This window comes from Amblyomma americanum, chromosome 9, assembly GCF_052857255.1.
Source record: "Amblyomma americanum isolate KBUSLIRL-KWMA chromosome 9, ASM5285725v1, whole genome shotgun sequence".
Classification (NCBI taxonomy): domain Eukaryota; kingdom Metazoa; phylum Arthropoda; class Arachnida; order Ixodida; family Ixodidae; genus Amblyomma; species Amblyomma americanum.
The window spans coordinates 11,879,136-11,902,627 of record NC_135505.1 but is presented as its reverse complement, the minus strand read 5'-3'; the positions used below and the strand labels follow the sequence as shown (position 1 = coordinate 11,902,627).

At 45.9% G+C, this 23,492-nt stretch overlaps 1 protein-coding gene across 1 annotated transcript in view; it reads right to left on the bottom strand.

Moving 5' to 3' along the window:
• LOC144105170 (vacuolar protein sorting-associated protein 4B-like) overlaps positions 1–22,516 on the bottom strand; it is a 58,822-nt gene extending 36,306 nt beyond the window's left edge. The window contains exon 1 of the mRNA XM_077638327.1: positions 22,373–22,516. Within this exon, the coding sequence (XP_077494453.1) occupies positions 22,373–22,516 (144 nt within the window). The remainder of the gene's footprint in view (positions 1–22,372) is intronic.
• Positions 22,517–23,492: the final 976 nt, after the last annotated feature.

Here is a 23,492-nt window from a genome sequence, read left to right as displayed (position 1 = left end):
CCTCTTGAACAAACATGCCGTTTCTTTCGATACCCAGTCGAAAATTTTGGGCCAAACATCGGCGGCTACGCATCGCATCCACACTGACCGTTCGCGCATCATTCGCCGCCGCCCGTATCGTGTGTCTTCTAGTGAACGAAAAATTATACAAGATAATGTCACCGACATGCTCAAGCGCCGCATCATACGACCTTCTTCAAGTCCTTGGTCCTCACCAGTCGTGCTGGTACAAAAGAAGGATAATTCCGTACGCTTTTGTGTCGACTATCGCGCCCTCAATAAGATCACTCGAAAGGATGTTTATCCACTTCCTCGGATTGACGACGCCCTCGACTGTCTCCAAGGTGCTCAATTTTTCTCCAGTCTTGACCTCCGATCTGGCTACTGGCAAATCCCCTGTGGAGTTCGCTGACCTTTCCGCGAACTCGTTGATCTTGTGTTCGCAAGGAAGGCCGCTCCAGTGGTGTCGGAAGTCCCCAACAAAGGGGCCCGTCCCGTTCCTGCCTCCCCTTCGTGCGGCGGACGTCCTCGTTTACACCGCGCCGTCACGGGGATGACCCGCCGGGAAAAACAGCTCTCGACATGTATGCGTCGTCAAGGGGTGACGAGACTTCGGCGATGCGGGAGAGATACAGCTGGGTGGGGGCCGAGTGCTGGGTGACCAGGAAACGGATTATTCCCTTAACGACTGTGTTCTCTTTGTTGCTGTAAACAACCTGAGTCATCGCCTCGTCGGCACATGTTTCTAGCATCTGTGGTGCCGTGGGTGGCGTGGGGAACGGAAGTCGCATTTGTGTTGTTTGTGTGGTTATTTGAAACCTCCTTCCCAAATGTTTTAATCGAAAGGTCAGCGAACTCCACATCCCCATGCATGAAGAGGACAAAGAGAAGACAGCTTTCGCCACGCCAGATGGCTTATATGAATTTAACGTTATGCCGTTCGGCTTGTGCAATGCTCCGGCCACGTTCGAACGCATGATTGACACCGTACTCCGCGGGTTGAAATGGAAAACTTGCCTCTGCTACCTGGACGACATCGTAATTTTCTTCTCGACTTTTTCTGAGCACCTCGCCCGCCTCGATGAAGTTCTAAGTGCTCTTTCCGCGGCCGGACTTCAGTTAAACACAAAGAAGTGTTGCTTTGCTTCTACTTCTATCAAAGTTCTCGGACACGTCGTTAGTCGCAGAGGCATAAAACCAGATCCTGATAAAGTTGCTGCAGTACTGCATTATCCCCGCCCCACACGGATTAAAGACCTGCGCAGTTTTCTAGGACTCGCCTCATACTTTCGTCGTTTCATCCGAAGTTTCGCATCCATCGCCGCACCTTTGCATCAGCTTCTTGGAGTCAGCACGCCCTTCATTTGGTCTGATGCCTGCGAGGTCGCCTTTACTTCTCTAAAGCAGGCTCTCTCATCTGATCCGATACTGGCTCATTTTGATGACAGCGCTTCAACGATTTTGCACACTGACGCCAGTGGACACGGCATTGGTGCCGTTCTTCTGCAGCGCTAGCAATCTTCGACTGAGCGCGTGATTGCTTACGCAAGTCGTACTCTGACTGCAGCGGAGTAGAACTACACGATCACTTGCAGTTGTCTGGGCCGTTCAGAAATTTCGTCCCTATTTGTACGGTCGCCAGTTCACCATTGTAACTGACCATCATGCGTTGTGCTGGTTGTCATCACAGAAGAACTTGTCTGGGCGCCTCGGCCGCTGGATTCTCCGCCTCCAGGAGTATGATTTCACAGTCACCTACAAATCGGGAAAAAAACACAAACGCCGATGCGCTCTCTCGTTGCCCCCTCGCCTCCACAGAACCTCTGTGCTCTCCTCCTGTTGCTTCATCGCTCCCAACTACTAATTCCATCGCTACCCACGCCTCAACGGCCGCAGCCATTGATCTGGTGCCCGCTCCCGCTCTCGGCGATCTCGCTTCAGCACAGCGGGCCGACCCTTACTGCCGGACTCTCATTGAACGCCTGAGTGGTGCTATGCGGCCTCCAAATGCCCGCCTCCGACGCCAACTCAACTGCTTCAAGCTGGTTGACGGCACCCTTCTTTGGCACAATCATAGCCCCCTGGGTCACGCCTTGGTGCCTGTCATTCCCCATTCTCTTCGCCGTGAGGTTTTGCAGGCGCTTCATGGCGACCCCGTGGCCGGCCACTTAAGATTCCAGAAAACATATGACCGTATAAAGCGCCGTTTCTTTTGGCCTGGTCTCTCCACCTCTGTCGCCAAATATATTGCATCTTGCGTCCCTTGCCAACGCCGCCAACGTTCAACGTCTCCTCCTGCTGGCCTTCTGCAACCTCATCCCTGTACTTTCTCACCCTTCGAAGTCGTTGGTATCGACCTGTACGGTCCCTTGCCACTAACTTCATCGGGCAACCGCTGGATCGTCACAGCCGTCGACCACTTAACACGGTACTCTGAAACAGCCCCCGTTCCGTCTGGTTCTGCCTCCGAAATCGCCCATTTCTTCCTCAAGGCCATTCTTCTGCGCCATGGAGCCCCAAGTGTCCTTATCAGTGACCGCGGCAAGTCATTCCTCTCCACCATCCTTGCCGAAGTTCTTCATGCTTCCCGGACCGCCCATAAAACAACTTCAGCCTATCACCCCCAGACCAATGGGCTCACCGAACGGTTTCACCGCACCCTGTCAGATATGCTTATGTACATTCACCCCGCCCACACCAACTGGGACGCCATGCTCCCGTTTGTAACCTTTGCCTACAATACTGCCGTGCAACGAACAACCAGTTTCTCCCAGTTTTTTCTTGTGTTCGGTCGCCCCCCTACCTTCACTCTCGAAGCATCTTTCTTCGCTGCCCCCACAACCTCTTCCGGCCTTTCCTATTACGAATTTACTTCCCGTCTTGCCTACTGTCGCACCGGAAAACAACCTATGACTTCAAACACCGTGGAGTGCGTTTCTTCCCTGGTGATGAAGTGTTGCTGTGGACTCCTGTGCGTACCCCCGGATTGTGCGAAAAATTTCACAGCCGCTTTATTTGTCCGTACACAGTACTCGAACAAACGTCCCCCGTGAACTATCGCGTTGCTCCTGTCCATCCTGCCCATGACCGGCGTTGTCGCGGTGAAGAGATTGTTCATGTGTCGCGCTTAAAGCCCTTCACCCGTCGCCCTACTTCCCTCTAACGTGCGCCCGGGACGGTCGCTTTCGCCCATAGGGGGAGAAAGTGTGAGCACACTGCGTGACCCTCGTCTTCATCTGTGAATATTCATCATCATCTCGCATCTTCGTCTTTTGAGGAGTGGCCGCCATATTTGCCAGCGGGAATAAAGAGCTCGCTTGGTCCACAGTCTCACAATGTGCGCGCGTGCGTGCGTGCGTGCGTGCGTGCGTGTGTGTGTGTGTGTGTGTGTGTGTGTGTGTGTGTGTGTGTGTGTGTGTGTGTGTGTGTGTGTGTGTGTGTGTGTGTGTGTGTGTGTGTGTGTGTGTGTGTGTGTGTGTGTGTGTGTGTGTGTGTGTGTGTGTGTGTGTGTGTGTGTGTGTGTGTGTGTGTGTGTGTGTGTGTGTGTGTGTGTGTGTGTGTGTGTGTGTGTGTGTGTGTGTGTGTGTGTGTGTGTGTGTGTTTTTAATGTTCGCTTAAAGTCCAAGTCAAATCCATTCAATTAAATGTAGTGGAGATCTGGAGACAACCGATCCATTTTGTTTGCGAACTTACCTCTTGCTAGAAAAAACAGCGCACACAGGACAGGGACCAAGGGAAGAACCGACGACACGAGCGCTGACGTCGTCGGTTCTTCCCTTGGTCCTTGTCCTTTGTGCGCTGTTTTTTCTAGTATGAATACCTACCAACTCGCCCAGTCTTCCACATTGGCACATTACCTCTTGCGTTGTATATTTTTTGCAGCATTTAAAGAAAGACCAGGAGACATTTTAAAAAAAACATGACCACACTCATGCGCTACCGTATTTTAGCACTCTTAACAACGTTTTGCACCAACGAAATTTGCATGCTGACCGTGGCCACGTGAGGGCAGGCGCTTCGTTCAGCGAGCTGCACAAATAAACAGAGGCTACCATGAACAACGCAACTTCACTGCTTTCCTTTTCTTTTTATGTTTCGCACTTTCGATGCTCCGGAAGCACGTGCTGACAAATTTTCAAGACGAAGTTCGCAGCGACGTTGACTACTCAGTTTGAGATGGTGAGCGAGCGTGCTTCTTTCGTTCACAACACGCTTGGTAGTGCTACAAGATGGTGGCAGAGCGCAATTAGGTTCTTTCATAGTTCAGGGGCTTTCTTTAAATGCTGGAAAAAAGATATCTTAGAGACACGTTGCTACAAAAAAATTGAATTGACGGTTTCTAAATCCCCGACACAGATTAAAGAAATGCATCTGAACGTAAAGTCACTATTGAAAATGTTACATAAATACACTTAGCTAACCATATGGTTAAGCGGAATTTTAAAAATAATCTCAGGAGCGCCACACGTTGGGAAAGAATGTACCACCGGTTTCAACCAGCTGCAGTTCACCGCATTTTTAAATCATTGGCTCAGATTACATGAAACACCCAGTATCCAATTACAACATGTTGCATGAAATGCTGGTACGATGGGCGAATGGTCTAAGGCTTGGGGAAGAAAATGATCTAGTTGTGCTATAATAGCTTTGAATCCTGCTTGGGGTTATGTTTGCCTCGGCCAACTGTCGAACAGTCTGGCTATAATGCATGAAGAACCAGGCTATAATGCATGAACAGCCCCTTGGCGCTCTCGCGTCTAGATTTCAAGACACCTTTGCAATTCTCCAATACAAACATGGCTGCAATACAGTGGCAGCGAGCAGATAACATTCGAAGATACAAGGCGCAAGCGTGAACAGGACGAACGAAGAACGAACACGGACAAGCCGCTTACTGCAACTGTAGTTTATTGCCTTAGCTCGCTTTTTATAGCAAGGTCCAAGGGAAAAAGGAAACAAAGAAAACACACGCATGACTGTGCCGATAGCTGCGCCGATATCAATTCACACGCTCGGCAAATACACAAGCTCTTTTTTGTGAGAGATACAGAAGGGGCGCTCACACATATCTCACCTGCTTTTTTGATTAAGAAGGCTTCAGCTATTTCTCTGATGTCTTTTTTTTATGCTTACTAACGACACGGGCATAGGAAAACTTGGTAATACAATCTTTACACCCCCTACAGTGCGCGCCAAGGTGGTCTTTAAGGCTACTTTTTGTACGTCGTTAGATACTCAAGCAGGCGTTCGTTAAAACATCTTCCAGTTTGTCCCATGTATTCTTTGCCGCAAGACAAAGGAATACTGTACACAACCCCTACCTCACACGGTGCAAAGGGTTCCCGGTGTTTTATGGGGTGGCGCTTAGCTGATACCTCTTCAGAATTTATCTTGGCGCACAGTCTACTGAGCTTTATAGGTGCAGAGAACAAACCTTCCAAGCCAATCCTCCTTGTAATTTTCTTCAGACTGTGGATAATACCATGCGTGCACGGAAGGACGACTCTTCTAATTTTCTCGTTGATCAGACTCCCTTCCCTGACGGTTCGTCTTCTCCATAATACTAGCCACGGCGGACAACAATTGTTCTTGGTATGCAGCAGCTACAAGGAGCGAGACTTGACTGTTTCATACGAACACGGTGAATGCGGATAACGAAGAGAAAATTGCTTTAAAAGGCTCAAGTAGTGATATGTACGGGTTCTTTTACATTCATCGGGCTTTTGCAAAGCATCACCTTGTAGCTCATATGTGGTTCATCTTTTGACAGCCGGCGTATCCCATAGTTGTGAAAACGCCCGCTCTGAATGGTAATTTGATAATCGAATGGCAGATTCAATATTTCTTTATCCGACTACACCATACGATGTTGAATCCGTTCTGAATGGTCTCCAAGACAGCTGTGGAACTAGGTATGATGAAATAGCACCTCACCCAGTAAAAGCAGTCACCAACCTTCTATACTTACCTATTTCGCACATCTGTAACCGCATCATGCGGGATCGTTTATTTCCTGATAAAATAAAAACTGCCAGCATCTGCGCGGTGCACAAGGGAGATGACAAGGACATTCTCGGAAACTACCGTCCTGTATCTATACATTCGGTGATTTCAATGATAGGGGAGCATGTAATCAACAATAAACTGAGTAGTTTTTTTATTCAGCTAGGGCGTCATCAAACCGCAGCAATACGTGTTCCAGAAAGGTAAGTCAGTTGCATCTGCTTTCTTAAACATCAAAGGAAAGAAAATTTCAAACATTGAAAACAAACCATGCACTGTAGGCAAAGCCTTAGATTTCAGGAATTCCTTTGACTTCATAAAGTATCACATTCTTTTCAACACACTGGAAAGATACGGTAGTCGCGGCAATGCACTCTGTTTAATCGGAAGCTGTTTGCAGAATCATCTCCAGTACGTAGGACTCGGTAACGTTAATTCAAGCTTGCAAGTTATAAAATATGTTGTGCCACAGGGTTCAATTTTAGGCCCTTTACTATTCCTTGTACATATGAAAGATATTGTAAATACACGGCAGACACCTAACATACGCAGATGATAGAAATGTATTTTTCAGTTTTCGCAATCTTGCCTATGTAATGAGTACGTCAAATTAAAGGCTTGGTGTTCTTTCGACATGGTTATCTTCAAACTAACCCTTAACGTAGAAAAAACCAATTATGCAAAATATCGGGCAAGGAATAAGGTAAATGACACAGATGTAAGGATAGGTTTTCAGGACCATCAAATAATTACAGAGGATGTACATAGGTTCTTGGGAGTGTTTTTCATGAACATCTCAGCTGGATGCACCACGTTTCAAAACTACGTATAAATGTTTCAACAACCCTTGTTCTCCTCAGTAAGTTAAAATTTATTTTGCCAGCTTGGTTTCAACGGAAACTTTATTACGCGATGATTTTCTCTGGCTTATACTACTCCATTCGAGTACAAGGCTGCACATGCAAGAGTAATCTTGATAAACTCTATGTTCTGCGAAAGAAATGCATTCGTTTTATAGGAAACAAATCGCGATATGAACATGCATTCCGACTGTTCTTAAAATATAAAATCTTGCCAATTACAAGCGTATTTCTTCAGAGTTTAGCGAATTACCTGTATTTCAAAATAAAATCACACGGCACAAGCTTCATTACGGGCTACAGACAACCAGGCTGTGCATATGCGTTAAGAGAGCAAAAATGCATCAAGAAAAAGGCTACAACAACGTACGGAGAGCAATGAATAGGTTACCAACTACCATTATTTCTGAGCAACTGTCCAAAATTGTTGCCATCGCAAGAGAATGTAAAATACGCTACTCTTTTAAAAGGCGAGTGAAAGAAGATATACTGCCAAAAAATGCACTTTAACTTCAAATATGCCTGCCCAACTATGTATTCACAGTGTTGTTTATGGTATGAAAAGCTGGAAGGGAATCTGTAACAAAATAACGAACAAAGGAAACGAAAACAATTTGGCTGGAATCAATATTCCTCGTCACCCAATCTTATGGAAGTTTTGTTACTGAGTCATACCTTGATCACTTGTAGTATGTTTTGTCTTCCTCGATGTAAAATTTTCTTTTGAGTTGTTTGCTCTTTTTTGCCTGCAATGCATTTTGGTCGTAGTGCTTGTGCGTTTTTTTTTTTTGGCGCCGTCGGTAGTTTTTATGTCAGATGGTAATTATTTATCTTGTTTCGAGATCTCTAACTGCACTGTTTTTTGCCGCGCTGCGTGCGCGAAGGTCACGAGGCCATGGCAAGTGCCGTATAAACGCATTTTGCCTTGGGAACCTCAGCAGATGTAATCCCAAAAATTATAACCGTTTTTTCTGCTGAAATATAACTTTCAAACTTTCAAATATCAGACCGTGAGAAAGGTTTCGAACGGCTCCAGGTAATAGCTGGATTGCAGAGGCCTCATTCTCCCTCGCTGTAACTGCGCTGTCAACATGCGAGCTTCCGGGTAGTTTGTACGGACGATGTTAATTCCAACTTTCAGTGTAGAAAGCTGTTTCGTATTAATAGGCGAGTAAATTGTGCCGTTTGCAGTTTCGGGCGGCACTTTCCATGATTCAGTATTCGGAACTTACCATGAGATCATACGTGCATATGTGCACACACGATCTCAAGCTTATGCCATTGCTCAACATGCGCGGAAGTCTGAAAGGAGTCTCTTTATCGCAAACACTTAAAGAAAAAGCAGCGATATGCGTGACAAGTACACGCCAACATCAGACCTCTCAGCAGAGGAAATTAGCAGTGTACCTTAAGATAACAGCACTCGCCTGCAAGAACGCTCCGTCGCTAGCACGGTGGTCAAGAGAACCAAGTAACTAAATACAATCGAGCCAACTTATAATGAACCTGATGGTCGTGTGGATTACTTTTGTTGTGTCCAAGATTCGTAGTAGGCGCACTTTTATTTTACAGCAAGAAATATGAAGTCCGACAAAATTGGCTAGCGCTTGCTTCTCAGAAAAAAAAAACATTATGCACGTAAATTTATTCAAAGGCGACCGTTACACAGCGCTTTCCATGCCCTGTAGAGGGGGCATACGACGCATTACTAATTGCGTCGCTAATTGCCGTATGCGTGTGCAAGGCTCGCACCCTCTCCTGGTACGCAAGTTACGGCCGGTGCCCTGTGGACGTTGCCGGGGTTTGTGGGGTCATGGAACCTTCAAGGGGCCACACCAGAAGGTTCACCAAGATGCTGCGTTCCGAGTGGTGGCGCCAGGCAAGATTCTTTAAAGATCACTTGAGACTAGTGTGCGGCCTCCAGGGAGGTGATCGCATGTTCCACGAGTGGTCCACGACAACCGACAGGATAACAGAGTATCTATGGTATTTGGCAAGGCCCAGGCTTCCAGAGCATGGACTGGAAAAGTGCAAGAAAGAAGGCAACATCATCGTTTTAGGGGACAAGCCTGTTTCAGCGGAGCATCGAAAGGGTTTACAGCTGGGACCGAAGTTTGGTTTTGAGCCCGTTCTTCATCCCGCGGAGAAGCTCGCTCTCTCAAAGTCGCGTCTATAGCGACTTTCGTCCTAGATGCGCGGACGAGTGCCTTTCGGTGCTGCAGAGGACGGACAAGAAGCAAAGGAAGCGCGGGAGCACAGACCAGCTGGTTGAATATATGCTGGAACATGACATGCGGCTGCTGGTTGCTGACAAGGATGGAGTGTTCGTCGTCATGCGAACCGGCACGTTCAAGGAAAAGGCAAGTGGGGCGGTTGACAAGAATTTTAAAGAACTGCAATTCAGAGCGAACGCAGTGAAGAAGCAGGCAGTGACACTTCTTCAGAGCCACAACCTTCAACGTCTAGCGTCTTCAGTGACGGCAGCCTCGGAAACCCATCTGGAAGCGTTCTTCAGCTTGAAGACGCTTAAGGAAGATATGCCCTTCTGTTGCATCGTTTCGGAGAAGAACTCTTGGCAGGATAACGTCTCAAAGTATTTACCGAGCAATTTAGGATCTCTGCAGACAGATGACCCATACAGTATCAGGAACTCAGCAGCCGTGATCAGGTACCTGATGGATGAAAACCGTGGGCTGTACCATATCCTCAGCTTAGATGTGGAGGACCTGTACTACTCGATGCCACACAACATGTTAATGAGGTGCGTCCATTCATATATCACTGGTGACAATGATTAAAAGGTGTTTATTGAAAGGTGCGGTGTGTCCCTTGAATCCTTCCTAGAAATTGTGTCATTCTATTTGAGGTCTACGGTGATTGGTGGAGGTGACCGTTTCTTCGTGCAGCGCGCTGGGGTGTGCATTGGGTCTAGGGTAGCTCCTGCTCTTAGTAGCATGTTCTTAGGCTTTGTTGACAAGAAGGTAGGTCTGAATTCAGCTGGCCAGTTTCGGAAGGCCTTTCGTTACGTTGATGACTACTTAATCATCGTCGACAAATGTTACAGCTTCGTACGCAGGGTAATAGACAGTGAAGTTGTTTAAGGAAAGTGGTAAGGGCCTCAAGTTCACGCACGGGGTTCCAAATGAAGGAGAGTTGCAGTTTCTGGATCTTCGAGTGATAAAAAAACTAGACCATCTTTGTTGGAGTTACCATCCGCGTTCCACGAAATGCCTGTTAAATTTTGCGTCAGCACGCTCGAAGCTCATCAAAGATGGAATCGCGGTCTCGTGTTTCAATTAAGCTGCATCAAAGTCTTGCCACCATCGCATCAAGGAAAGTGTCGATTATCAGATGGAAACACTGATTGACAGCGGGTATCCAGATCATGTGATCGGAAGAGCCAGCGAAAAGGTTATTCGCTGGGTAAAGGGCCGGGGAAAAACCGTATGTGCATCGACTTTCACATGGGATTAAGAAAATTGCTGGCGGGCATGGCATTCTATTCGCTTCTTTCCTCTGTCTTCAAACTTCCTGTGTACGTCCTGTTAGCGCACGCTGTTTAATAGAGATGCACCAACTAGCCCGTCAGAAAGTTGTATGGCATTCGTGTCATGTTTTGGGCTCCCAAGAAACTGTCGACGTTATGCCCCTCGACTCAAGCTAAGGTGGAGCTCGGCGCGAAGAAAAGAAAATGAGGATGTGCTGCTGACGTACTTGCTGTTGGGCTAGTTTGTTCATCATAAAGTTGTATGGCGCAAGGAAACGAACATAGGAAGACACAGAGACAGAAACAGCGCCTACTACCAACTGAGTTTTTTTCGGAAAACACCACCTTTACACGCCAGTACATTATCACCACCAGTGCGTTATCATAGCCAGGACAAGCTAACAAGAAAAAATATGTGTATAGAAAAAGATTACATTTATGCATAAATGCAGAGAATTGCTACTCACAGAACAAGGCATGAAAATTTTACGAACATGATAGCAAGATTAAATGCCAAGATCTACACATGACCATCTAAAAAATCCAGTTCCTGCCCGCTGAGTTTAACCGACGAAGTGCTTATGCACGTGGGACATCCTTTGTCTATGTGAAATGCTTCTAGAACTTCCCTTTAAACTCGCTCTCTGCCTCTGCCGTTAAACTTTGCCTCTTACAGCACCGGTCCGCAATCTTGGCAATCTCTGCTGTGATCAGGAAGGTTTCCCCTTTCATTGTTCTTTATTGTTCGTTTATGCTCAATCGCTCTCTCATTGAAACAACGGCCGGTCTACCCAATGTAGACCCGCCCACACCTGAGTGATATCTAGCATAGGTGCGCTATCAAGCTTAGGCAGCGTTATACGGATTGCAGGTCTAAAGTCATCTCTATGCCTTCTATGCCGGCGTCATGATCCGCACCCCACAAGTCACCCCAGGTGATATGATGTCCGGCCATCTGTGCATTACCAACGCGTTGTTACATATCCACGTGCGTAATTACGCGTATGTTGAACAGCGTCTTCGGTCGTTTCTTGGCCCATAAGTCGTGCATTACGGCAGCAGTTAGGACATACTCTACAGTCAGTCCCATCTATTCGGCCTTGATGATTTCTACAGAGGCTAACAAAGATATCCGAAGCGCAGCGTCACCATCAGTTGCTATCGACATGCGCTGCATTGTAGCGCCAATACTAAGACACCTTGAGCGTGTGAATGACGCCCATGTTCGGTGGCTGAATGTTGCTCTCTTCATGTGGTGGAGAGAAGAGCATTGTCACAAAAGTCAGAGAAGTCAACACATGACCAGGAGCGCCTTATGTTTTGCCATGTCATGGTTGGACCCAACTAGCCAATTGACGAGGAAATCATGCATTGCACTCGTGAAACTTATGCACGCTCCTCAAACACCAAAAAGTAATCCATTATGCGGGCCTGTGTGCTCGGCCTGCAACATATGAAAGTGTACCTTAAGAAGTATAACAGTTTGCTAGACTTCCTGACGAGAAAGAAAAGCCACTGGTCACATCCATTCATTCTCATGCACAGAAGCAAGTTACCGTGAAAGATTGCGGTGCCTTCCTTTAGAGCAGTTGTCGCCTTTCAGGCTATTATTATTATAATAAAACTGCGCTGTTATGGCAACAGTTTTTCGCCTTTGCTATTGCCTTTTTAGAAGCCCACATTTATTTCCGAGGACGGCTGACAGGGGGGCTTGGAGGTGCGCTTCAAACTCCGCACGTAACACATGCACGAGTTTTTCGACTGCAGGGTTGAACTTGCACCACCCATTCATTCGACGCTAATTGTTCGTATCTCAGACCCAGTTCCCTTGCCGTAAAACATATTTTTATGGTAGCACTGCCCCCGTTCCTATTAAGTGAGCGTTCATTTTTATTGTGGCCGCTATAAATGGGCTGGACTGTATTGTTATGAGGGAAAGCTGGTCGCGCTGGACTTTATCCACCATGGAAAGGAGCAAGAATTCCAGGAAGGTGAATATTATATTTGGCTTGGCTATTGTTGGTCATGAAACGTGGATTCAGCGGCAACAATACGGCTGTTCACATAGGAAACCTCCGAACAAACGCTGAAAGTTTTTGTAACAGCTTAACACCGAACTTCAAGTTGCGTTAAATTTATTTAATTGAGAAAGACACTATTAGGAAATTCGCACCACATGCAAAAGCTCTGAATTTGCATTGCACGCAGTTGTGTACAAAGTAGCTTCAAATGTTAATGTCATCCTTGCGCTTGTCTGGGGAACCACTGGAACATCGCCTCTTCTTACTGATGTCAAATTTGTCGCACCACAGCGGATTCATGCAAATAGCTCGACGGTGACAAAGTAGTTGTAGTGTTTCTTCCTGCCGCTTTTGTTTCCTTCTGATTCGGTGTTTTGCACAATCCTCTTTGTTCCGGGTAGGAAGAGATCCTCTAACGCTTACTGTGCTTGTAGTCCTGTTCAGATTTTGCAAAACTTTGTTTGCGCATGGGTTGTTTGCAGTGTTTTGCTTACATGACTGGTCAGCGTGGTCGTGCACATGCTTCAGAGTTTTACAGTCTCCAAGCAAAGATTCCCCAGAGATCGACGACAACTTTAACGGGAATTAATTTGGGCACTAAAAATGCGAAAAAAATGCGAAAAATGCGGCTTTCATGCATGATTTTGCTACCCACACTTTGCTAATTTGGAGTGAGCCTTCAGGAAGGGCACAAGGGTCTCTGGGACTGTGGCGAAGTGCCAGAACACATGGTTGCCAGAAAACAAATTTCAGACCTTGGATCAATTCTCTGATTAGGTGTCGAAGTTCATAGCGTAGCATGTCGAAAGTGTGAGCAGCTCTTTGCTGGTCATTGCGCTTGCAGTAAAGACCTAAATAATTAACGTTTCCACTGGTTCTATCCTTCCTGCTGTGTTTATTACGACATACGTCTTCTAGCCAGGCTCAGTGACGAGAACATTGTTAGTGTAATATGATATGCTGATGACAGTTTAGATTTTTACCACCTGAGCAATTGTCGGCCAGCTGGTTTTCAGATTTTCCACATGTCTACTCAGAACTTAGTGTCTTGGAATAGAACACGGAACTTCCTGTTTACAGCACGCTTAGGCTTTTAGATCTGCAACATTTGTTTTGTTACGGCCGTATGTGCTTGCTCTATTTGCTGCAGTCCTGGAAGAGCCAGTTGCCCCTTCAGCGGGCTTATTTAAAATGCGCTCAGCTCATGTATGCATTTAACGCAACCCAGTTGTGACGCCCAAGTAAAAAGTCTAAGCACAGCAGGAATTCCATTAATATTGTTGTCCAGCGTAGGGAAATATTTCCTTAAGGTTTGCATCGCAGCACGTTCACGTCAACACTGATGAGCCGGCAAAGCAAAACACTGCTTACATCTACTGAGCACACAATTTCGTACATTCCTAACAAGATTGCCAGCACGGTAGGTATGCTTTCTTCCGCCCGGTACAAGCTGAGAGGCTGTGCGAGAGAAATTAAGTAAAGCTGCGGTAAGAATCGCCGGAGGAGATATGTTGGTTGCCACTTGGCGTCATTCACGGGAACTCGCTGTCATGTGGGAACAATTACACTGTTACCCACCTTCCAGATTTTTTTATGTGCTCGCTGTGCATTGTGTCTACCAAAGTTCATTTGGGCATTAGCAACAAACCATTTGGTTGTTAATCAGCATACTCGTTTGTCATCGTCTCTGACCAATTTCACCGCAGTACTTCCTGCCTTATTACTGAAGATGAACCAACCAGCCAGGCTCATCCCTTCCTTGTGTTTTAGCTTCCTAGGTCTGTGTCTTGCCTCTGCATGCTGCCTCTTTGCCATGAAGTTGTCGCTTATAGCAGTGAATTTGAAGGTTATGTGACTTCTAGAAAATGGAAAATATGCGTTGCGAGGATTTCAACACCTTTCTGCCAGTTGCGCACGCAATGGGCCTAAGTTCGAAGCCCATTGAAAGCTAAAAATTATTTGAGTGTATTTTACTTCAGGAGTTCTGCAGTGGTATGGCCAGGTGGATGGATAAAATTTCATCGACATAGGAAGGCAGTGATATTGCTTGTAATTTTAATCTTGCATTAGCCGCAGAATAAGCTCTAGCACTGCTAATGTTACCAGCAATGGCTTTGTTCAGAGGCAGAAAAACCAATTATATGTGAGGATGTTTCAAAAAGGCATTTTTCAAGCAATCTTAAATGATATTTAAAAACATCTCTATTCTTTTGGCAATTTGTTGTCACAATCCTGCATTTTTTGGTGCACATTTGCATGTCCACCATGTTCTGGTTGCGCACCGGCAACGGTAAAGAGCAAAACCTGCGTGGGCCACATGACCACTTGTGCCCTGCCTCAGCTGGAGCAGCGAGCAGTGGGGAGCATTGTGGTGCGGGCAGATACAGGTGGTTGCGTGGCACATGCACTGTGGAGTGACGTGGAGGGTGTCGTTGTGTGGGAGCAGTGAGAAGCGGCATGCACCGTGACGCGTTTTGGATGTTGACTGAGACTGGAAAGCGCTAGATTCAAGACAAGAGAACACCACATAGGAATACCATGAGTCACGAGCCTATGTGGTGTTCCCTTGTCTTGAATTTAGCGCTTCCCAGTCTTAGTATGCACGACCAAATAGCCCCCTACAAAGCTTTGCTGGCGTTTGTTTGGATGTTGAATATGGCATGCTCTCTATCGAGTGACATACCCAGATGAGTGTCCCTGTGGACCCATCGCCAGTGCATAATTTTTGAACTGCGCATGAAAGTGGCAACACTTTTTTTAGGCACAGCTCAAAGGGCAACGCCATTTTTGAGATTCTAAAGAATAATTTTTGGATCCCATTAATGGCAAACTACTAATGGCGAGGGCTGACCTTGTGTGGCCAACCACCCTGAGTTGCGTCGTATTTGCTTATAGTTGAGGTGTACAGTTGGCGTGGGCAGGACTTGCTTGCAAGTTCCTGTCCCGTCCCCTTGTTGGGCTCCATGGTGGGTGGCTGGCACCGCGGCCGAACAACAGACGTATTCCATGGCTCCCCTCCACTCACAAAATGATTGCCCTCAAAAAAGAGTGCGGACCGAAGCAACAACCCACTACCTTCAGAAGTCCAAGGACACTTTCCCGTTTTAATATAGTGTCCATTGGGGATACAACTGTCTCAGTGACTGCACATAGATCTTTGAACACCGTCCGGGGTGTGATCTCCGAAATCGATTTCTTTCACCTCACAGAAGAAATGCTTGAAGGTCTAAAAGACCAAAATGTCATCAATGTTAACCGCATAAAAATCCGAAAGGAAAACAAAGAAATCGCAACAAAACATCTTGTCCTCACATTCAGCTCAAGCACACTGCCCGAGTCAATCGAAGTTGGTTACCTAAAGATAGATGTCCGACACTACATCCCAAATCCGCGACGGTGTTTTAACTGCCAGCGGTACGGCCATGGCTCACAGAGCTGTCGTGGTCGGAAAACATGTGCGAAATGCGCCTCGCAAGAGTACGTCTCTGAAAGCTGTGAAGCTGCAACACTACATTGCGCAAACTGTCAAGGTGACCATCCCTCCTACTCAAGATCATGCCCCTCATGGAAGAATAAGAAAGAAATCATAACAATGAAGACAAAGCAAAATATAACTTTCATGGAAGCACGACAACTCTTTTATGCAAAACACACATTCAGTTTCACAGCAAGAACAAGCTTCGCCGATGTGGTGCGCGGGGGCGCTGCACCACACCGCGTTCCGGCTTCTGCCCAGGCAAAACCTCAGGCAGGACCACCTGCGCCCCTGGCAGGGTCAGCAAATGCTGCCCTGCCACCGCCCCAAACGGTCTCGCCGTCCCTTGAGTCGGCGGACGATCAGACCCCTCCTTCTCGGAGGAGGCCTAAAGTACGTACACGCGCGGTATCCCCGCCGGCCTCCAGCGCCTCCACCGAGGCGATGGATATATCATCTGGCACGCCCGTCCCGCACGGGCGGCACAGGTCACTTGACCGTCTAAACTAAGGAAGGACCCGAATCACGGGTCCTCTTGTAAAAGAAACCTAGGCTCCCACTTCTTCCGTCAAAAATACATAAAATGTCATTCCTAATACAATGGAACTGCAGTGGACTTTTCAATAACTACGGTGACATAAAAGATCTGTTAGACACTTTTTCCTCTGTGGCTTTATGCCTTCAAGAAACAAACCTAGGTCCAAAACACAATAACTTTTTAAGGAAATACAAAGTCTTTCGTTGTGACAGAGAGCAAACTAGTAAACTCTCTGGAGGTGCTGCTATTGTAATTCAAGGCTGTGTTGCTACCAGAGAAGTCAAACTTAAAACTAATTATGAAGCTGTTGCAGTGACTGTCCTACATTTCAAAACAATTACAATATGTTCTATATATCTCGGGCCACACCAAACAGTTACACTAAATGACCTAGAAATACTTTTAAAGCAGCTACCAGAGCCGTATCTGGTAGTTGGGGATTTTAATGCCCACTCTGATTTTTGGTGAACCGAACAGACTGACACTAGAGGTCGTGTTCTAGAAGATTTTATTTTTTGCAACGATGTTTGCCTGCTAAATACATTTAAACCCACATATTGCTCCTCAGCCTCAGGAAAAATGAGTTGCATAGACCTGCCCTTTAGTTCACCCTCCGTTTTTACTGATTTTAGTTGGAATGTTCTTGACAATCCGTACGGAAGCGATCATCTTCCTATAGTAATTAACTTTTCATCACCACCATCAATCATTCCAACTAAACCATGTCATTTTAAGCTCCACATAGCTGGCAGGGATTTATTCCAGGAAAATGCTACACTGAAGACAGTTTTTTCAAAAGATCTTAGTGTAGATGAACTAAATGAAATGTTTACGTCTTGCATAATTGATGCAGCACATCTAGCCATTCCTCAGTCTTCGGGAGTGGTACGCCAAAACCACAAGGTGTGGTATAACGAAGACTGCAGAATAGCCACAAAACAGCAGAATAAAGCCTGGGGTATTTTTCGCAGGTATCCAACAGCCGAGAATTTTATAAACTTTAAAAAAGCACGCGCAAAAGCCCGGCATACCCGCCGCAATGTGGAGAAAACTTCATGGCAAAACTACGTATCATCTATAAACAGTTCCATTACATCCAAAAAAAATGTGGGAGCAAGTTCGTAAATTGAAGGGCGGATTCTCCCCTTTCACAATTCCCTTTCTAACAGCCCCTGGTGCACAAACAAGTATAGAAGACCAAACAGACATCCTAGGTGAACATTTCTCAAGTGTTTCCAGCTCTTCACACTATACACAAAAATTCATAAAATACAAAAAAACTATGGAGAAAGAAAGACTTCCTACAAGCGCGCCCACAAACGAAGCATACAACAGTCTAATCACAATTCATGAAATAAGAAACGTTCTGTCTGCAGGCAAACAGACTGCGCCTGGTCCTGATCAAATTCATTATGAAATGCCGGCACATCTTTCTCAGCCATCTGTACAAGCACTTTTGAGATTTTTTAACACAATATGGATTTCAGGAAAAATACCCCAAGCCTGGAAAAAGGCCGTTGTTGGACCATTATTGAAACCGGGAAAACCACCAACCTCCCTTAGCAGTTACAGACCCATAGCCCTTACTAGCTGTCTCGCTAAATCGTTTGAAAATGTTGTCAACATTAGGCTGATGTTTGTCCTTAGATCTCGTGAACTTCTTGATATCCACCAGTGTGGATTTAAAAAATCTTGTTTTTCCATCTGATCCGCCTTGAAAATACAGTCAGAGAAGCATTCATACATAGTCAACACTGCCTTGCAGTATTCTTTGATATGGAGAAGGCTTTTGATACCACCTGGAGGTTTGTGATCCTCCGCGACCTCGCGGACCTAGGGATCCGTGGAAGAATGCTGAACTGCCTAAAAGATTTTTTTTCTGACCGTTCATTCCAGGTACGCTTAGGCTCCACCCTTTCCAAAAATTCATTCTAGAGAACCGTGTACCCCAGGGATGTATTTTAAGTACTACCCTTTTTGTCGCAAAAATAAATTCTATAGCTAAAATAGTTCCAATGTCAATTATGTTTTCGTTATATGTCGATGTCCTCCAAATAGCATGCACGTCCTCCAGCCTATCAACCTGTGAGCGACAGATTCAACTGACATTAAACAAACTTGCGATTTGGGCTGAAAGAAATGGGTTTAAGTTCTGAACACAAAAAACAGTTGCTGTTCTTTTTTCACTCAGAAGAGGTTTGCAGATTGACCCCACCTTGTACTTAAATGAAATTACACTTCCAGTTAAGCAAGAACATAAATTTTTGGGCATAACATTTGACAAGAAACTCACATACCTGCCACGTATAAACACCATCAAAAAGAAAGCCTCCCAATCCCTGAATATATTACATGTACTGTCACGAAAACGCTGGAGATCTCATAGAACATATATTTTACAAATCTATAGGTCTGTAGCACGCTCTACTCTAGACTATGGATGCGTTGTGTATGGGTCCGCGAGGCCATCATATATAAAATGACTGGACCCAGTGCATAACCTTGGTTTACGACTTTCAACTGGTGCATACAGAACATCCCCCATAAACAGTCTCTATGTCGAAATCAATGAACCCTCTCTTACAGAGAGAACTATGCTCACATGCACATATGTCCTAAAAATTCGTTCCTTGCCGAAACACCTCTGTTATTCCATAGTTACAAACTGCACCTCCAGAACACTATTCAACAACAAACCCCAGTCAGTTAAACCTCTGCTGCTCCGCTTCGAGGATTGTTGCCAAACTTTAGGAATACTGGATACCCTTCCTGATGTCGCCTCAGGGTATGACCCACTGCCCCCATGGTACAGCCTTCCCACTCTGTGTGACTTCACGTTAACACAATACCGAAAGAAACAAACGCCACACGAGCACATATTACATAAATACCGAGCACTACAAGAAAAATATGCGAACTACACAGAGTTTTACACTGACGGCTCAAAAACAGCAGATTACGTCCGAAGTGCGGTAGTGCAAGGAAACTGGCAAAAGATAGTAAGGCTACCAAACTGTGCATACATTTTTACTGCGGAGTGTTATGCTGTCTCTGTAGCTGTAAGGTGAATAATAAATAACAGTTTGGAAAAGAGCATAATCTACACAGAAACGCTTAGTCTGCTAACAGCATTACATTCAAGAAATGCAGTCGAACCCTTAGTAGGAAACATAGTACATAACATAGAAAAAGTTACAACACAGGGACGTATCATAAAATTCTGCTGGGTGCCGAGCCATGTTGGAATAGACAGCAATGAACCAGCCGACAAAAGTGCTGCACAAGCTCGCGGGCGTGAAATTGGAAAAGTCAGCGTGCCCCAAAAAGACTGCATGAAATTAATAGACAGAAATATGAAGGCTAAATGGCAGACAGCTTGGGATAATGAAATAACCAACAAGCTACGTTTCGTAAAGCCTGTCCCCGGCGAATGGAAGACATGTACACACCAGGAGCGTTTTACAGAAGTAATTTTATGTCGTCTCCGCATCGGACATACACACCAGACGCATAATTTCTTACTAACCAATCAGGACAAGCCTCTTTGTGAAAAATGTGGAGACGAGCTCACAATACACCATATTTTATTATCATGCCCAAAACTCGAAAAACTAAGAAAGACGTATTTTACTCAGTTTTACAACCAGTGCATCCCATTTCACCCTGCGCTGCTCCTAAGTGATTATGCAAGTGTTCATATGTCTTCTGTTTTTAATTTTTTAAGAGAAGCTGGTTTTCTTGATAAACTGTGAATTTCCCACTTATCGTTGACACACCTCAGCCACTTTCTCTCTCCTGAGAAGAAGGCCGAGGTGTCTATTTTATTGGTTGGTAGCCTCCAGATCCTTGGCCACTTAAGGATTGCTGCTGAGGTTACCCGACCTCCTTTGAAGCATTTAATACCAGCCATTTATCAATCTTGTCTTCGCTCTCTATACTAGGTACAAGCAAATAACTTTTGAAACTTTCTACACCGCTTTTTTTTCTTATCTGTAAATTCTGGCGAAAACATTTCCTATACCTTGAGCTTGGCGCATGGTAGCCTTAGCTGCTTATGCGCCAATAAACCCAACACAACACAACAGAACAATGTTCTTGGCGTTCGTATCTAGTTGACCCGAAATTAAAGGTAACAATTGTGGGAATAACCAAGAATGGCTACTTCATAGTTATTTGCCTAGTATATACTAACATTGAATGCACTTTTCATTCCGAATATTCAAATTGTTGCTAATGAACTTATGACATTGCGTACTGGTTGCTTTTTCATTTATCGTATGGCTACGCAAGGGCTATTATGACTGTAGTACCCTGAAGGATGGCAGAAAAACTTTATATGTACTTGGCGGACATATAAGTTGTGTTGAAGAATTGAATAACATTGATATGAAGTCCAGCTCATCAGAACCCTCTGAGTGGCCGGGGTCGTTCTGCTTTTGAAGCTCCTGAGACTATAAAAAGGTGTCAATTGTGCAAAGCTTTGTTTTCCAGAGCATGGGGATGGGGTATCACTCGTTCCTTTTGAAAAGGGCTGCCATGCAATTACTTGGCTAGCAATGTTGGTGCATCTGTTCCAATATGCTAATATCGAGTGTTGCCCCGTAGGCTGCCAAGACGCTGGCAGTGTGCCAACGTGCCACTGCGTCAGCATGCAGTTTTAACCCGTGTGGCAGTATGCAGTACTATCAAGTGTGCCAGTATGCAGTGCTCTCAAGTATGCAAGTATACAGTGTTACGCAGTACCAAACAGGTCCGATAGTCAGGTATGCCACTGGCATACACTGTCACATACATCTCGTTTTCCGCTAGAGTACTCTCGGCTGAACTATCTTTTGTTCGATAGAAACTTGATTAAAAAGACGGAAGTGGAGGACCACGAAGGAAATGCTGCGCACATATTAGGCCACACACTATACCAGTTTCGTTTTACCCATTCCCTGGGGCTTTCTAACCAGCTCGCTGCACAGCCCAACCAGATTCTTGGTGCCCCGGCTATCCTCTTTTCTCCATGCGAGCGACAGTGTTGGAAAAAGCTTCCGTCGTCAAGACCATTTTGTAGGTTCTCAGTGACATGATACATAGAGCCATCATCACCGGAGAGTTAATGAGCCAAGAACTCAAGGCGCGTGCATAATATTAATGACGGTGCCTACTTCACATAGCTAACGCTATCATATGTATCATAACTGCAACCACTGCAGGAATATGCTCTCTCCTATTGACTTCTGTTAGTCCTTTTCCGCGTCTAACATAAGTGCTAGCCACAGGAAAATAATCATCAGACATTATCAAAAAATTTTGTGTAACACGAGCAAAGTTTGTCGCTTCTTCCTGCACTGTTTATTAAGGTGCGCTGCTCCTTCGTTAATTGTGTAGCACTGCTCTTAAGTTCTATTCCGTGGGTTCACTTTAGAGATTTATGCTGCTGTCGCGACACTGCATATATAGGGAAGCTATTTTTACATACTTTGGCCTCAAACTTCCATTCCTGTGATCGCACTGTGCTATAAAGTACCCCTAACTAGCCTCGAGACACCTGAAGTAGATACGAGTCCAGGAATACACAATTCCTTGCTGCGGAAATCTGCTTAAACGCACCTCGAGAAGCGTATAATTAAGTTTTCTCCATTTGCAGTGAGTCATCAACCGTGAATCATTAATCCGCGTTTAGTCGCAAGTAGCGTCTAGGCTTGCTGAAATAAGGCGCCGTACGACGAAAAGCTGCGCCTTGATCTACGCTACTGCTATCGAAGGAGCCTCTCCGTTGAAAAATTTTTTGCTCCCTTGTCGGCCATGAAAACTAAATGCTCTTACCAAAGCAGTTGTGTCAATGAAAAGCTCTAGCCGTGCACTTGAGAGTCTTTATGGGACAAGGCAGCTCGCTAATGTCATTTTTGAGCACAGCTGCAGAGCAGCAAACAAGCCGGCTCTACGGCAGGTGCCAGCCGCATCAGGTCATCCTGTCGTTTAACACGCAAGCCTCCGTACCTCGCGCAGTGCTTCCAGGTAGATCCCGCCAGCCAGCGCGTAGAGAGTGACCGCCTTGCTGAGGTTGCCTTCGACGACTTCTGCACGTACCGCCCGAAGGACCTGGTCCTGGGCCTTTTTCATCAGCGATTCCAGCTCGGCCATCCTATATGCTGTGCTGTCTTCTTCGTCTTCGCGGAATTTGGAAGTTCTTGAGGCTAGCAACTCCTGGAGAGCATGCTGAAGGAGCGCGAGCACGCCAGCTCATTTTTGTTTCGCGCTCGGCTTTCGTTCTAATTATCCTCGGACAGAGCTTTGGGAGACTCCCTTCTTCGATAGTGGACTTAATGTGTCTAATTATGACGATGATAAGGGTGCTGATCAGAGTATCAGTGAACGAGAATTGACAATAGGATTGTTTCGTTGCTGGACAGCGACGGTGCACGCGGTATGCTTGACATTCTTCCTTGTTGTGAGACTTTTGGCTTACACAATGGGCGGTGCAGCTACTGGCTCTTCATGTGGCTAGTAAATAAGCGCTAGAAAGAGCGCGAAAGGAAGTTTGCGACATATTAAATGTGAAAGCTTGCCTTGTGGAATAAATTAGTGATGTAGAAATGAATATATATGCCGCATTCGTGATGAAGTCTGGTAAGGTTGGTGGTACGGCACCAAGATCCAGTGTTCTACATCCGGCGGTCGGACTGGGGCGGTGCGTTTTTGAGCAGGTATTCTGCCGGACGGCGTGCAGTGACGGTCAAGTCTACAGAAGATATCTAGTGCGCGCCTAGCAGACGGGAGCAGAACAGAAGGGGCCATTATACCGTGCCGGCCATGACCAGGTTACCGCTGCAGTAAGGGTTACATAGAGGCGCTACCTTCGATATAAGACCTCTTCCTAGCGCACAAGGGCTACAGTGACGTCGGTACCACACAGTGTAAGAAGTGCTTTTAAACTAGCGGCCGTTACTGCCACTTTGCTAAACGGTAGTAATGCGGCTGTTCAAAAATATTCCCGTTAACATGACATGGACAACCGCATCGAAAACAAAGACACGAGTACTACGTGAGTTTCTTCGATGTGAGGAACACAGAGGGCTTTTTGTCGGAATCGTTCCCAAAGCAATCCATTCTGCCTCCA